The sequence below is a fragment of the Heptranchias perlo genome, chromosome 5, assembly GCF_035084215.1.
Source record: "Heptranchias perlo isolate sHepPer1 chromosome 5, sHepPer1.hap1, whole genome shotgun sequence".
In the NCBI taxonomy this organism is placed as follows: domain Eukaryota; kingdom Metazoa; phylum Chordata; class Chondrichthyes; order Hexanchiformes; family Hexanchidae; genus Heptranchias; species Heptranchias perlo.
Window position 1 is genome coordinate 34,319,648 of NC_090329.1, and position 17,572 is coordinate 34,337,219.

A 17,572-nucleotide genomic window follows, 5' to 3' on the forward strand; every position below is an offset into this window, starting at 1 on the left:
TCCCAAAGCGCTTCATAGCCAATGAAGTATTTTTGAAGTTTAGTCACTGTTGTAATGTAGGAAACGCGGCAACCAATTTGCGCATAGCAAGGTCCCATGAATAGCAATTTGATAATAACCAGATAATATGATTCAATGATGTTGGTTGAGGGATAAATATTAGCCAGGATACCGGGGATAACTCCCCTGCGCTTCTTCGAAATAGTGCCGTGGGATCTTAAGGAAGCCATTCGGCCCATCATGCCTTGTGCCGGCTCTTGGCAGAACTATCCAATTAGTCCCTCCCCGTGCTCTTTCCCCATAGCCCTCCAAATATTTCCCTTTCAAGTATTTATCCAATTCCCTTTTGAAAGTTGCTATTGAATCTGCTTCCACCAACCTTTCAGGCAGTGTATTCCAGAATGTTACAACTCGCTGCGTAAAGATGTTTTTCCTCATGCCGCCTCTGGTTCTTTTGCCAATTACCTTAAATCTGTGTCCTCTGGTTACCAAGACTTCTGCCACTGGAAACAATTTCTCCTTATTTACTCTATCAAAACCCTTCATGATTTTGAACACCTTTATCAAATCTCCTCTTAACTTTTTCTGCTCTAAGGACCACAACATAAGAACATAAGAAATAGGAGCAGGAGTAGGCCAATCGGCCCCTCGAGCCTGCTCCGCCATTCAATAAGATCATGGCTGATCTTATCCTAACCTCAAATCCAAAGAACACAAGAAGTAGGAGCAGGACCCGGCCACTCAGCCCCTGGGCCCGCTCCGCCACCCACAGGGCCTTGACCGATCCGAACTCAGCTTCATGTCCAATTTCCTGCCCGCTCCCCATAACCCCTAATTCCCTTCACTTCTAGGTAACTGTCTATTTCTGTTTTAAATTTATTTAATGATGTAGCTTCCACAGCTTCCTGGGGCAGCAAATTCCACAGACCTACTACCCTCTGAGTGAAGAAGTTTCTCCTCATCTCAGTTTTGAAAGAGCAGCCCCTTATTCTAAGATTATGCCCCCTCGTTCTAGTTTCACCCATCCTTGGGAACATCCTTACCGCATCCACCCAATCAAGCCCCTTCACAATCTTATATGTTTCAATAAGATCACCTCTCATTCTTCTGAACTCCAATGAGTAGAGTCCCAATCTACTCAACCTCTCCTCATATGTCCGCCCCCTCATCCCCGGGATTAACCGAGTGAACCTTCTTTGTACTGCCTCGAGAGCAAGTATGTCTTTTCTTAAGTATGGACACCAAAACTGTATGCAGTATTCCAGGTGTGGTCTCACCAATACCAACCCCAGCTTCTCCAGTCTCTCCATGTAACTGAAGTCCCGCATCTCTAGTGCCATTCTAGTAAATCTCTTCTGCACCCTTTCTAAGGCGTTGACATCCTTTCTAATGTATGGAGCCTGGAATTGGCCACAATATTCTAGCTGGGGCCTAAGCCGTGTTTTATAAATGTTTAGCATAACTTTCTTGCTTTTGCTTACCAAAATTGTGGTAATGGTTACCAAGAGTATCTGGCCTCCCCGAATTTGGCCAATACACTGTCTGCTTGGATCAGCTATTGAAGAGTCATCACCATGATTTTAAAAAATGATTATATGCTTAGAGTTCTGATTTATTATGTTTACAGCATAACTGTTTATTTTGTGATTTCATCATTATTCATAAAAAGCACATACAAAGCTTCATGCCACAATGTAGCAATGATATTCACCTGATTATCATACTTTAGAGACTGAGTGCCAACCAGGAACCTGATTGCATCTGTTTCTGCAGTTTGTGGTGTTAAGGCACGAGCCTGCAAAATAAAAATAAAACAATTCTATAATTTTACGGTCATGTCATTGCGTTATCTCATGTGTTTGCTTTATGCCAACTATCCCCTATAGTAATCACAGCTTCCACTAACCAAAAACATAGAAAGTTTGTTCGACTCTATAAAGCACATCTAACCACAAAACAACTTCACATGACTAGTGTCGGAGAAGCAGAAATGAAGGGCATGTTCGGTACATATGCTCTGGGGCTACAATCTGCTTCAGAGGGAGGGCATAAAATGCATAAAACAATTGAAGAATGTTAACATGTGGAATTCTCCTTGGAGTATTCCGCTGGAGACAGAAATTACTTTCAGGACGAATTCACAACTAGGAGCAAGATTGATCAACCTTGCAATATTACAGTACAAAAAGTTAGTTCTGCAAGCCTGGAAGGCAAGAGAAAGACCTAGGGCCCGATATTACCAGGGTGGCGGGTTCGCGGTGAGGGGGCGATTGGGCGCGTGGGTAACGCGCCTGGTGAAATCAGTCTGCCCCGCGCGCAATCGCAGGCCGATTGGATCCACTTACCTCTTGTTCCGGGTTCCCCGCTGCTGAGCTGCGCGGCGGGCGGACTGCGCATGCACAGTAAGGTCTGTCAGCTGGAGGAGCTCTATTTAAAGAGGCAGTGCTCCACTGACTGATGCTGCAAGAAATAGGAAAATTACAGCATGGAGCAGCCCAGGGGGAAGGCTGCTCCCAGGTTTAATGATGCCTCACTCCAGGTATCATTGGATGGGGTGAGGAGGAGGGGGAGGACAGAGATCTTCCCCCCCGGCGGGCGGGAGGAAGCGGTCTGCCTCTGCCACCAAGAAGGCCTGGCTCGAGGTGGCAGAGGAGGTCACCTGCACCACCAACATATCGCCCACCTGCATACAGTGCAGGAGGCGCTCCAATGACCTATGTAGGTCAGCCAAAGTGAGTACACTTACTCATTCCCCTACACTCCGTCTGCCACATCACCGCCCCCACCCCACATCTCCTTCTGCACAGCCAACACTACTCTGTCACATCACCCCTCACACCCACTCAAACCTCATCCTCATCTTACCTGCACTTACTCACCTCGCCAGTACTCATCCCGCCACTACCACTCAACCCAATCCTCATACAATCTCATGGCTCTATCTCATACTCACCCTCTCGTGCATCTCTTTCACAGTCAGCCTCACTCAACCTGCCACTACCTGTGCTGCAGCCACAGGGCATGCATCACATATGTGCAGTAGGAACCATAAGGCAAACGTGTCGTAAGCATGAAGGGGATGCACAAGGGTGTTTGAGGGTTTCTCATGGTTTTTACTTGTATTTAATTTCTGACCAACTCACATCACATATTATATTGGCACCACTACTGTCACGTCTTTGCAAATCTTGTCTGGTTTGTGCAATAATGCCCTTTCCTGAGGATCAAAATAAAGACCCACAACTGATGCCACCCATTGTGTCACTGCAGAGTGGGTGTAGGTGTATTTGCAGGGCTCTTTTGTGCAGACAACTGAGAGACGTCGGTGATGTCCCCGGTGGCACCCTGGAAGGATGCGGAGGAGAAGTTGTTGAGGGCAGTGGTGACTTTGACAGCGACAGGTAAGAAGATGGTGCTCGGGCCAGCCGGGAACAGCTCGGCATGAAGGAGGCTGCAGATGTCCACGACTACATGTCGAGTGACTCTGAGCCTCCGTGTGCACTGCTGCTCAGAGAGGTCCAGGACGCTGAGCCTCGGTCTGTGGACCCTGTGGCGAGGGTAGTGCCCTCTGCGACGCATCTCTCTCTACGGTTGCCCTCCCTCCTGCTGTGCAGGTGGATGTGTCACAGCACTGTGTTGTGGAGCTCCACGTGTCAGAGGTGGATGGCGTGGCCGGCGAGGCTGGTGATGCTGTTCGCCCTCCGAGGTCATGACTGCAGTCCCCATCTGGAAGATGTACATCTGAGGGGGTCCGCAAGGTAGGTACATGTGTCTGGACACCGGGGTAAGTGTGCAAGTTGGTGAATTTTATTGTTAGGAGGAGGGTGGTGGAGGCCAAACTTTGTCCAAAGTGACAGAGCGGCCTCCTGCAATGAGTGAGGGTCCCCCCCACCCCACCTGTCAAATGGACCTTTGCAGCTGCCACAGGCTGATAGCTGCAACACGTCCATTTGAACTGGGAGTGTTTCCCCAAGCACGGGAAACAGTCCCAGTTGTTTGTAAAATCCCAACCCTCCTGAAATATCTCCTTAATCAGGTCTGTAAACGATCTGAAATACCTAAATAAATAGCTTAAGTGGCACCCCGCCGGCTTTAATTGCCTGCGGGAGTCCCACATGCGGGGTCTGCGCGCGCATGTCAGCGCATCTGTGGGAAACCCAGAAGTGGGCAGGTTGGAGCCGGGCTCCCAATTCGCCCCGGGATTCCCCGATTTTCGGAGCCCCCTTCCGCCAGGAATGCACCTGATCGCGGGTGCTAAAATCGACCCCCTAATGTTGGACTTGACTATGCTAACACAGATGAAAATTAGCAGAAGTGATACCTACTGTGGGAGATCGTGGAGAATGGAGCACCAATTACAAAAGACGCACTTTAGTTTTAGTTATTAGAAACTGGGCCTATCTAGAAACAAGGAAATAATTTGCATTCATATTGTGTATTTCATGCTTCAGGAAATCCCAAAGTGCTTCATAGCCAATCAATTATTTTTGAAGCATTCACTGTTGTCATGTACATCAGCCAATTTGTGCATAGAAAAGTCTCACAAACAGCAATGAAATGAATGACCAGTTAATGTGTTTTGATGATCATAGTTGAAGAATGAATGTTGGACAGGACACCAGGAGAACTGTGGACCTGTTTGGCTCAAGCATCAAATTATTTAGTCTGTCACAGAGGGCTGGCTTGATTCTGAACTCCCAGGCTTGCAGCCACCCCAAGCCATCAACCCACTTACAAATTTAGAGTACAATATTATATAAACCTATCTTCAATTGAAAGACCACTCATGCTATATACCAGTCATTATTCTTTTCAGTATCGACAAGTCAACTTCATCCCACCACAGGACTTCTGACTTTAACTTTGGACTCTCTCTTATGGTCTCCTGCCTATTCTCCATTTATAACCAGGACATGTCTATCCTAATCTTTGCCATGCCTATGTAACCTGAGTTTCCCCGTGTCCAATCGTGTGCGCATTTTAGCTGACGCTCCGGACCTGAGCCCATTACTTCTTTCTTCCTTTTTCTTTCTTTTCTCTTTATCCCTCATGGACTCTTCCTTCCTATCGCCTCCCCTTCCTGTTACCCAGTCATGCCTGCTTTTATTTCTCCTCTCTCAGGTACTTTGCCCCCCAAATTCCTATCCCAACTCCTCACTATTCCTCTACCTTCTTACACTCCTGCCACTGTCCCAGGCTTGCCTCCTTCTTGGATAAGTCCACAGCTTCCCTCTGTGCCTCTCTCAGCATTCTCCAAAGGGCTCATCGAGGCATTCAATGCTGCTTCCTTATGAGCAGCAGCCCCAACTGCCCCATCCTTCTGTCTCACTGACTTTCCCACCCAGCATGCCTGCTGGGGGCTAATCATGACAACCTCCTTCCTGTCCCACTCATCACTCCCACCACTGATCCTGTGGACTCTGCCAGCGAATCAACAATCACTGCCCTTCTCTGCATGTCCCTGCAGAACATCTGTGCTCTTGAGAACAAGGCCTTGCCAAACATGACCTTATTGTGGATGAGTGCATTGACATCATGGCCTTGGCGGAAACTTAGCTCACGGTAATGACACCTTGCCCCTGAAATAAACTCTCAACTGTCTGACCTTTGGTACTCCACTCGTCACAATACTTCTGCAGCTATCGATCTGCACAATCATCCCCTCACTTCCACTATTCATGCCCTTGTCCCCAGTAAAACCCGTACTCACACCCACCCTGGTCGATCCCCCTGGTGTGGCCCCATCTTTGCCCGTTTAAGCCCAAGAGATGGAGACTTGAACATTTATGGCACACAACTGGTCTAGCCATTCATCGCCAGATTTCGCTGGACCACATCAAGCACTATCTCTCCTCTGCCAAAACTGCTCACTGCTCCAAAATCATCCTGGAATGCAAAGATATCTCCAAGGATTCTTTTCTCCACTACCAACCATTTCATTGAACCCCTCTTACCTGCCCCCTCCACCTCCAACAATGTGCGAAGAGCTCACGGACTTCTTTGTCACTAAGATTGAAAACATCCATTCAGCTGCATCTGTCACTTCCCTTCCTTCCCCTTGCCCACAAAGCCAAGCTTCCCCCTGACCTAGCCCTTAACCCACATCTTTCTCTCTTATCTCCCACATGCCCTGTCCGAGCTCATCTTGTCCATGACACCCAACTCCTGCTCTCTCAACCCTATTCCCACTAAACTACTGTCCATCCAACTTCCCTTCCTGGCCCCTATGCTAGCTGATATTGTAAACAGTTCCCTTCCCTCAGGTACAGTTCCTCCTCCCTTTCAAATCTGCCATCATCGACCCCCTCCTGAAAAAAACCCACTCTTGGCCCTCTGTCCTTGCCAACTACTGCTCCATCTCAAGCCTCCTTTTCCTCTCGTGTTGTCGCTTCCCAAATACATGTCCATCTTTCCCACCACTCCATGTTTGAACCTCTCCAATCAGGTTTACACCCCTGCCACATCACTGAAATGGCCCTAATCAAAGTCATAATCGACATTGTCTGTGACTGCGACCGTGGTAAGCTATTCCTTCTTATCTTTCTTGATCTGTCTGCAGCCATTGACATGGTTGACCACACCATCCTCCTCTAATGCTTCTCCGTTGTCCAGCTGAGTGGGATTGCCCTTGCCAGGTTCCACTCTTACCTATCCATTCATAGCCAGAGCATTTCCTGCATTGGCATCTCCTTTCGCCCCCACACCATTACCTCTGGAATTCTCCAAGAATCTATCTTTGGCCCCCTCCTATTTCTTATCTACATGCTGCCCCTCGGCAACATCATCCGAAGACATGATATCAGGTTCCACATATACACTGACGATACCCAGCTCTACCTCACCACCACCTCCCTCGACCCCTCCATTGCCTTTGTGACATCCAATCTTGGATGAGCTGCAATTTCCTCCAATTTAACATTGGGAAGACCGAAGCCATTGTCTTCGGCCCCTGCTCCCGTGCTTAAGACAATGCACTATTTATAAGAACCGCGTAACACCATGTAATGCAGAACATATTATTCACCTACTAAGGCGAAGCTGTGTTCCTTTTAACAAAGTTTAATTGTTGTTAAACACTGGATGATGACAGAGTTTTTCAGGCTGCAGGTCACAATTCTTGTTTTTTTCCTAAAAGTGTGATTGTAAGGTCACTGACAGGTTACAACATTCTGTCTTCTGTATCAAATAACAGCTTTTGTTTCTTGTACTTATTTTTTTGAAGTGTAACAGACAGAAAATTGGGATAGATTACTATTTTTATAATATAGAGAGATGGATGATATTTGAGCCAATCAAAAGTTAACATGCGATAGACACCTTGCATGTGAGACACTTTGAAGGATACTTTTCTATACTCCACTGACACTTGTTAAATAGAACAGTTTTAATTAGATTGGTACCAGAAATATTTTTGACCATTCAGTAAAAGCTTCCATTTTATTACGAGCGGGGAGAGATTCGAGGGCTTCCATGCCAGCAATAGAACTGATGTTTTCTCTAAAACACCAAAGATATTTCTGGTTTGTGTATTGTTTTCGCCCATAAAAATATCAATTAACTACAAAAATATGGAGGAGGCAACACTTTCAAAAGAGAGTAACTTTCAAAAGGGAATTGGATCTATACTTGAAAAAAGAAAAATCTGTAAGACTATTGGGAAAGAGCAGGGGAGTGGGTAGATCTTTCAAAGAGCCGGCAAAGGCACGATGGGCTGAATGACCTCCTTCTGTGCTGTACGATTCTATGAAAAAGCAGAAGCATAGAGGATGAAAAGTACTCCCCTTACACACTCCTTTGGTTAGATAGAAAGTTCCTTTGCTTAGAACCTTGCTCTTATGGTGAGTTTCTCTCCTTAAGGTTTCAACTAATTATCCTCAAAGTCTGGAATAAAATATATACTGTACAGAAATTCATAGAAAAAAAGTGTCAACTTGTAACAGGACCAAAATGTTACATTAACATTTAACTTATACTTAACTTGTACTTAATTCAGAAGTGGTGCATAGGTATGTTTCTAGGTTTATCACAGATTGGCCCAGATTTTTCTGTCAAAATAACGGTGAGGCTAATGGCACTCACCGTTATTTATGCGCAAATCACACAGCAACTTCAGGCGAGGGGGGTAGACGTGCAATTAAATGTGAAAATCCGTAAGTTGCTGTCCTAGATGCGCCGCACCACCGTTAGCTTCGCAAAAACAGCATCTCGCTGTCTGACTCACTATTCAAATGCATTGAATGGCGTGAAGTTCCTGTACTTGCATGGTAGGTACGAACTCAACTCACCACAAAAAGTTAGGGGTTGTCCATTTCAGTCTAAGCACCCTTTTTAATGGTGTGATAAGTGTTAATTACTGCCAAACAACCTCACTGGCACTGAAAATTAACTATTACATGTATGGAGTCTCATCCTTCAGCTTTTAATTGTTGTTGGAGATTTTTTTTTAATTTAATTTAATTTTTTAAAACTTTTTCTTTCTAGCTCTTTTTTTTCTCTCTCTCTCTTAATCCAATCTTTCTTTCCCTCTCTTTATTTCTCTTTCTGTACCTGATTTGACATTGAATTCACCATTCTAATTTACACTTCTTGGTTCAGATTCTGCCCTGTTCATTTAACAATCCTTCAATCTGATTGGTTAAGGAGATACACTGTTGCTTGCCCTGTTCACACAGATCTCAGATGCCCTTAGAGGGCACCACACCGTTTCTATCTTGCATTTCCAGCAACTTCCAGCGCAAGATCTCATGGAAATTAAACGAGAAAAGAAAGGCAAGTCTAACAATGGCAGGTGCCATTCATTGACTGGCTGCAGCAAATTCTGAGCCAATGTGTCACATCATAGATAGCCATCAGCACAGTACACCAAAAACAATGAAATCTGAATCAGGGTGCATGTCAGTAAAACATACAATATATATAAGCCAGGTGACATTAAGCACAGGCTATCACATTTGTGAGTGTATTAATGGCTTTAGTTTATAACTCTCAAGATACTTTCAGAGTGCCATTGGTACAAGTGGGCAACATAACCCTATCCTACTGATGAATTAAAACAATCACAAACGCAATTTTCTTTTCAATGCACAGTCTTCTGTTTGTGTAGCCTCTTCCAAATTTTTGTAGAAGATGGACATTAATTGCTATTTTCAATGTTTAGACTTTTAGATGAATTTTGGGATTGTCAACGCTAAAGGAAGTGAATGGGAAATGTTCCACCAATTTTGACACCCAGTATTGGCATCAAACTGGAGACCTAGTGCTCTCTACTCACCATCTTGAACAATGGCTAACCAATGGATGCCCTCAAATGGGGAATTATGGCTTTGCACAGCTCAAGAGGAGATCTCAATTAGCACTGATTGGAAAATACAATAGGCATTTATTGATTCATACCTGAGGGTTCTGGTGAATGCTAAATTCAGCCAGGGCACATCCAATGGGCCCTTGTTGAGAAGGAGTAAAGGGCACTTTTGTCCCAATGTAGGTTGAGTTAGTGATGTTTCAGATGTGTGTACAAACATTTCTCCTTCATGCAGAACTTCTAAGTAGGCGACAGATGGATTTCCTTTGGACCACGTGAGATCCAGGAACAATCTGTCAGGTGGATTTATGATTAAAAAAATGGAAATGATTACAAGGAGGGAAGGAAGGCTTAAACCTACTAACCTGCTACTCAGTGTCCTGGTGGGGGAATCAGCCTCATAGGGGGTACTTTTAACTCCCAAGAATGGGTGGGTTGGGGGAGAGTGGACAGTAAAAATAGTTGATTTTTGGAGCGGGAATGCATCCCGGCTCCAACCTGCCCACTTCCAGGTTTAGAGAAGCATAGAATCCTACAAAGGTCACAGCATGGAAGAAGGCCATTCAGCCCATCAAGTCCATGCTGGGTCTATGCAAGAGCAATCCAGCTAGTCCCACTCCCCGCCCTATCCCTGTAGCACTGCAAATTTTTTCCTTTCAAGTACTTATCCAGTTCCCTTTTGAAAGCCACGATTGAATCTGCCTCCACCACCCCCTCGGGCAGTGCATTCCAGATCCTAACCACTCGCTGCGTAAAAAAGTTTTTCCTCATGTCACCTTTGATTCTTTTGCCAATTGCCTTAAATCTATGATCTCTGGTTCATGACCCTTCTGCCAACGGGAACACTTTCTCTCTATCTATTCTGTCTGGACCCTTCATGATTTTAAAACTTCTATCAAATCTCCTCTCCACCTTCTCTGTTCCAAGGAGAACAACCACAGCTTCTCCAGTCTATCCACGTAACTAAAGTCCCTCATCCCTGGAATCATTCTATCACATCTTTTCTGCACCCTTTCTAAGGCTTTCACATCATTCCTAAAGTGCGGTGCCCAGAACTCTGCACAATACTCCAGTTGTGGTCGAACCAGTGTTTTATAAGGGTTCATCATGACTTCCTTGCTTTTGTACTCTATGCCACTATTTATAAAGCCCAGGATCCAATACACTTTTTAACTGGTTTGTCAACCTGCTCTGCCACTTTCAACGATTTGTGCACATATACCCCCAGATCTCTGTTCCTGTACTCCTTTTAGAATTGTGCCCTCTAGTTTATATTGTCTCTCCTAGCGCAATGTATCACTTTGCATTTTTCTGCATTAAATTTCATCTGCCACATGCCCACCCATTTCACCAGCCTGTCTATATCCTCTTGAAGTCTATCACTATCCTCCTCACTGTTCACTACACTTCCAAGTTTTGTGTCATCTGCAAATTTGGAAATTGTGCCCTGTGCATCCAAGTCCAGGTCATTAATATATATCAAGAAAAGCAGTGGTCCTAGTACCAACCCCTGGGGAACACCAATTTATACCTTCCCCCAGTCCGAAAAACAACCGTTCCCACTAATCTCTGCTTCCTGATACTTAGCCAATTCTATATCCATGCTGCTACTGCCCCCTTTATTCCATGGGCTTCAATCTTGATTGAAAGTCCATATCTTGATTGAAAGTCCATATACACCACATTGCCCTCATCTACCCTGTCTGTTACCTCATCAAAAAACTCAATCAAGTTAGTTAAACACAATTTGCCTTTAACAAATCCGTGCTGGCTTTCCCTAATCAATCCACACTTGTCCAAGTGACTGCTAATTCTGTCTCGGATTATCATTTCTAAAAGTTTCCCACCACTGAGGTTACACTGTAGTTGCTGGGTTTATCCTTACACCCTTTTTTAAACAAGGGTGTAACATTCGCAATTCTCCAGTCCTCTGGCACCACCTCCGCAATTTTCACCCTTACTTCCCTTAGCAACCTAGGATGCATCCCATCTGGACCGGGTGACTTATCTACTTTAAGTACAGGTAGCCTTTCTAGTACCTCCTCTTTATCAATTATTAGCCCATCCAGTATCTCAACTACATCTTCTTTTACTGAGACTTCTTCCTTGGACAGATTCAAAGTACTCATTTACTACCTTAACCATGCCCTCTGCCGCCATGAGTAGATCTCCTTTTTGGTCCCTGATTGGCCCCACTCCTCCTCTTACTACCTGTTTACATGCCTATGGAAGACTCATTTGGATGAGTGCACACATCAGAAACCCGGAAGTCCCATCCCCACTTAAAGCCAGCGGGTCGATACTTAAGGGGGCAATGTACCTCATTGTGACAGTTGAGGCATTTAAATTTCTGTGTATTACAAATGTCAAACAAATTTAACCGTACCTGTTCGGGTTTCCCCATCGCTTCTGATTCACGTCAGGTGAAAGCAGGCGGAAAGGGCCGGATCCATGAGGTGTGTGCCTTTACTGCACTGCTTGTGGGCCAGAAGGTGCAGGAGTGCTTCATCCAGGCCCAACAAGTTCACCTGGCGGGATCGGACCCCCGCGATCGGCCGACCCCACACCCCGATGCTGGACCCAACCCCCCGATACTGGACCCCCCCCCCCTGCCCCCCACCGATCTTCTCCAAGGCCCACCTGATGTCGGCTACATCCCCGTACCTCTCTGATTTCTCTCTCTCTCTCTCTCTCTCCCACCTCTTCGATTCATGGCTCCTTTCCCTTCCGACAGACAGCCAGCCTATCAATCTGGCTGTCTGGCACGTGGGAAAACCGGAAGCACAAATACTTACCTTCAGTTGAGTTGCGATCGTAAATTGCAATGCACTTATTTGGCTTCCGGGTTCCCCACGCGAATATCTACGGACGGGCTGGGCCTCCCGGCTCCGAACTATAATCATGCCCATGGTAGACGTTGACTAGCTTTCTGGTGCTATGTACTGGTAAGCTGTGAGTTTTATAAGGCAGCTAGAGTTTGCGGTGAAAAAGAAATACATTCTCAATATGGAGGCTCTAATTAGGTGCGTTAATAAATCCATACACTAAAAGTATTAGGGCATTTGAGATTGTGAAAGAGTCAGCAAGCAGCACTCTAGATTAATCCGCATCAGTCCCACATAGAATGAGACAGACTACTGGTAAACCGATCCATGGCATGCTTATCATCCACCAGGACAGGTAGATGGGTCATAGAATAGAAGATATTATCCAAGGGGCAGTGCTTCTCTGCCCCGCTCCTCTGTTAAACTTTACCCAATACTAGACCCTCTTAATGTAACAACATTTTCATGCTCAGCTCCTCCTACAAATGGACTCAAGGGGCGATCCAATGTGTTTCTGGAAAAAGAAGTGTTTGAGGGATATGGCGAGAAGAGCTGTTGGTGGAGTTTGGGTCAAAGGAAAAGCTTGTTGGGCCTCATGGCCTTTTCTTACGTTCTTGCTTTTCTTTGAAGTTATCTATTTTGACGTTGGTGGCCCGTTCCTGATGTGGACAAACCCAGACCTGCTGTTATTACTAATAACAACAGCTGCTGGTTCCCTGTATTAGGATAATGATGATGATGATGATGATGGTGGTGGTGATGATGATGATGGTGGTGGTGGTGGTGATGATGATGGTGATGATGGTGGTGGTGGTGGTGATGATGATGGTGGTGGTGATGGTGATGATGGTGGTGGTGGTGATGATGATGGTGGTGGTGGTGGTGATGATGGTGGTGGTGGTGATGATGATGGTGGTGGTGGTGGTGGTGGTGATGATGATGGTGGTGGTGGTGATGATGATGGTGATGATGGTGGTGGTGGTGGTGATGATGATGGTGGTGGTGGTGATGATGATGATGATGGTGGTGGTGATGATGATGATGATGATGGTGGTGGTGATGATGATGGTGGTGGTGATGATGATGATGGTGGTGGTGGTGATGATGATGATCGCATTCACCTCCACCGCTGGAGCACCACAGCATTGTTGTGAACGCGTATCTCGGCTCCTGAATTACTGCCTGATCTAAGGCCGTAGGGGTCCCGGAGTTGAGAAGCCCGAGGCCCCAGATCACCCCCGGTCGCCGGTCACGGTCACAACCTCCCCTCCGACTGACAGGTGTCCACAGTCCACCTTTACTGTCCATTTTTTAAAAAAAAAATCGCCTACCTGAAATTCAAGCCCATAAATGACGGGCGCGTCGTCTTCCATTTTCTCTCGATCCTCGACAAAAGAGGGACCGGGTTTGACAGAAAAACAAAGATCATTAAAACACACGCCCGTCCGCCCGCTCCCCGGATCAACCGCCCTCCCTGGTGAAGTGTTTCGAGTCCCGCGAAACTCGGACCGTGCGGCTTCCCGTCCGTGTGCTTCCGGTGAGGATCGCGCAGGCGCAGGCGTTCGGCTGGTGGAGGAACAATCGGGGCGACGTCAGGTGAGGCGCGAGCGAGAGCGCGAGCTGGGCCCGGCGCACGGACTCGACCCCCCCCCCCCCCCCCCAAAAACACCAACTGCTTCCAGCCCCGTGACAGCAGCACAAAGGGGGCAGAGGTTCAAAGTAGCACAAGGTAAACGGTTGGATTGAGGCCAGGAGGCTCTGAATTCACACTGGGAGTGTGGACTGATGGACCGGGTGTTGGGGGGTGAAAACCTTGGCCTTTTTTAAAATTCGTTCACGGGATGTGGGCATCACTGGCAAGGCCGGCATTTATTGCCCATCTCGAATTGCCCTCGAGAAGGTGGTGGTGAGCCGCCTTCTTGAACTGCTGCAGTCCGTGTGGTGAAGGTTCTCCCACAGTGCTGTTAGGAAGGGTGTTCCAGGATTTTGACCCAGTGACGATGAAGGAACGGCGATATATTTCCAAGTCGGGATGGTGTGTGACTTGGAGGGGAACGTGCAGGTGGTGTTGTTCCCATGTGCCTGCTGCCCTTGTCCTTCTAGGTGGTAGAGGTCGTGGGTTTGGGAGGTGCTGTCGAAGAAGCCTTGGCGAGTTGCTGCAGTGCATCCTGTGGATGGTGCACACTGCAGCCACTGTGCGCCGGTGGTGAAGGGAGTGAATGTTTAGGGTGGTGGATGGGGTGCTAATCAAACGTGCTGCTTTGTCCTGGATGGTGTCGAGCTTCTTGAGTGTTGTTGGAGCTGCACTCATCCAAGCAAGTGGAGAGTATTCCATCACACTCCTGACTTGTACCTTGGAAATGGTGGAAAGGCTTTGGGGAGTCAGGAGGTGAGTCACTCACTGCAGAATACCCAGCCTCTGACCTGCTCTTGTAGCCACAGTATTTATATGGCTGGTCCAGTTAAGTTTCTGGTCAATGGTGACCCCCAGGATGTTGACGGTGGGGGATTCAGCGATGGTAATGCCTGACTTGCTGCATTCTGTGGTGGGTGCTGCAGGATCTGTCTGGATGGACCGTATGGATAGGACTGAGGCCAGGAAGCTCTGAATTCACACTGGGACCAGATGATGGGAGTGAAAACCTTGGCCTGACTGCTGCTTTCTGTGAGGTGTGGGTGTTGGAGGATCTGTCTGGAAACACCGAATGGTCTTCCTGATTTTTAGCTGTTGATCTCGTCTCTGATGCTGATCGACCGGCGGTGCATTTTCTGTTTTCATTTCAGGTCACCAGCATTCACGCTATACTTTCATTCACCTTAAAACAGCCCTCGGGTTTGACCTCAGCTCATTTTGGGGCTAGTACTAGCCAGTGGTATGCTGCCAACCTCTCCTGGACCCACTGTGTGTTATTGGAGATATCCATGTTGGTATAGTAGACAGGCCCACAGTTGTGAGGATGGACTGACATAGGATAGGGTCTGAGAGGTGACCTTTTAACACAAGTGTCCTTGATCTGATTTTTTTAAACAGATTACATTTGAAACAATGATCCAAATTTAAACCTTTTTCATAGTATCATAGGAGGCCATTCAGTTCATTGGCCTGTGATGGCTCTTTGAAAGAGCTATCAAATTAGCCCCATTCCCCTGTTCTTTCCCCATTGCTCTGTGATTTTTTTTTCCCTTCTAGTATTTACCCAATTCCCTTGTGAAAGTTATTATTGAATCTGCTTCCGCCAAGCTTTTAGGCAGTGCATTCCAGATCGTTGCAACTCGCTGTGTAAAAAAAAGTTTGCTCATACCGCCTCTGGCTCTTTTGCTGATCACCTCAACTCTGTGTCCTTTGCTTGCAGCCCCTTCTGCCAATGGAAAGAGTTTCTCCTTATTTACTCTATCAAAACTGCTCATGATTTTGAACACCTCGAGCAAATCTCCCCTTAACCTTCTCTGTTCTAAGGAGAATAACCCCAGCTTCTCCAATCTCTCCATATAACAGAAGTCCCTCATCCCTGGAACCATTCTAGTAAATCTTTTCTGCACCCTCCTTAAAGCATTGACATCCTTCCTAAAGTGTGGTGCCCAGAATTGAACACAATACACCAGCTGAGGCCTAACCAGTGTTTTTAAAGGTTTAGCATAACTTCCTTGCTTTTGTACTCTCTGCCTCTTTTGATAAAGCCTAGGATCCCATACACCTTTTTAACAGCCTTATCAACTTGTCCTGCCACCTTCAATGATTTATGTACGTGCACTCCTAGGTGTCTCTGTTCCTGCACCCCCTTTAAAATTGTACCATTTAATTTATATTGCCTCTCATTCATCCTACCAAAATGTATCACTTCATACTTCTCTGAATTTAATTTTATCTGCCTTCTGTCTGCCCATTTCACCAGTCTGTGTGTGTCCTCCTGAAGTCTGTTACTATCCTCCACACTGTTTACTACGTTTCCAAGTCTTGTGTCATCTGAAAACTTTGAATTTATATCCTGTATACCCAAGTCCAGGTAGTTTAATATATATCAAAAAGAGCAGTGGTCCTAATACTGACCCCTGGGGAACACCACTGTATACTTCCCTCCAGTCTGAAAAACAACCGTTCACCTCTACCCTCTGCTTTCTGTCCCTTAGGCAATTTTGTATCCATACTGCCACTGTCCCTTTAATCCCATGCACTTTAATTTTGCGAACAAGTCTATTATGTGGTACTTTATCAAATGCCTTTCGAAAGTCCATATGCAGACAATCAACTGCACCATCCTCTCTGTTACATCATCAAAAATAAAATCTTTCCTTGGGTATGACAGTCATGCTGTTATATGGCTATTGTTTGAAGCTTCGAGTTGTGTCACTGAAATGCTCCTTCCCTGTGTTGATTAGTTATAATTTTAACTTCAGTTATGTGGGTTATCATCAGGGTTGAAGGACTTGAGTTATGTGGAGTGATTGGAAAAGCTGGGATTCTCCTTCGAGCAGAGAAGGTTAAGGGGAGACCTAATGGAGGGATTCAAAATTATAGGGTTTTTATAGAGCAAGTAGGGAGAAACTGTTTCCTCTGGCAAGTGGGTTGGTAACCAGTGGTCATAGATTTAAAATAATTGGCAAAAGAACTAGAGGGGAAATGAGAAATGTTTTCTCGCAGGGTTGTTAAGATCTGGAACGCACTACCTGAAAGGGTGGTGGAAGCAGATTCCATAGGAACTTTCAAAAGGCAATTAATTAGACATGTACTTGAAGAGGACTAATTTGCATGGTTATGGGGAAAAAGCTGGGGTGGGACTAAATTGGACAGCTCTTTCAAAGAGCCAGCACAGGCACAATGGACCAAATGGCCTCCTGTGCTCTGATTCTATAACTATTATAATTGGTTTATATTGGTGGATGTTACTGACTATTCATCGGGTAACCTGCCAAATATATTTATTTCTATTCCCCCCCCACACACCCAATTTATTTTTAGTTTTCTTCATTTGTTGTAGGTTTGAGGCTTTTCCTTGTGTCGAGCGAGTAACTGGTGCCCTACTACTACACAGTAAAAATCTTGTTACTGGTCAGTAGGTGATGAATGGTCAGAAGCAATTCACTCTCTTGGGTTCATCCCCTCTGTGGGAGACCTTTAATCTGCATTCAGTGGTACATTCTGACTGCCCAAAGATCAGGAGCTCTGTGTGTTATGAATTATTTATGTGGCCTTTCAGTGTCATTGTGTGTTCACCGTATCCTCAGTTTCTGAATTGAATTTGATTTGAATTAAGGCCTCTCAAATGCCATTACATAAAAGAAATCTCAAATTAGTTGTGTGGATTAAAGTGTGTTTGGGGAAATTAAGAGGTTACGAATTGAGATTTGAATTGCTAGATAATTAATATTTGTAAAAGTCATATCTGTGGGGTACAGTAGCGTGGTGGTTATTGTACTGGACTAGTAACCCAAGGTTGAGAGTTCAAAT

The 17,572-nt window shown here is 45.8% G+C and overlaps 2 protein-coding genes across 5 annotated transcripts in view; one reads left to right on the forward strand and one right to left on the reverse strand.

Moving 5' to 3' along the window:
• Positions 1 to 13,671, reverse strand: part of eipr1 (EARP complex and GARP complex interacting protein 1) — a 96,142-nt gene extending 82,471 nt beyond the window's left edge. The window contains exons 1-2 of the mRNA XM_067984207.1: positions 13,458 to 13,671; positions 1,712 to 1,795 (exon numbers count right to left, since the gene is read on the reverse strand). Of these exons, the coding sequence (XP_067840308.1) occupies positions 1,712 to 1,795; positions 13,458 to 13,499 (126 nt within the window). The 5' untranslated portion in view covers positions 13,500 to 13,671. The remainder of the gene's footprint in view (positions 1 to 1,711; positions 1,796 to 13,457) is intronic.
• trappc12 (trafficking protein particle complex subunit 12) overlaps positions 13,656 to 17,572 on the forward strand; it is a 101,001-nt gene continuing 97,084 nt past the window's right edge. The window contains exon 1 of one of the 4 annotated variants that reach the window (XM_067984206.1): positions 13,656 to 13,722. The gene's annotated coding sequence lies outside the window, so the exon portion shown is untranslated. Of the gene's footprint in view, positions 13,723 to 13,760; positions 13,856 to 17,572 lie in introns of those variants that run through there. The other 3 variants (XM_067984204.1, XM_067984205.1, XM_067984203.1) reach the window with 3 other exon arrangements.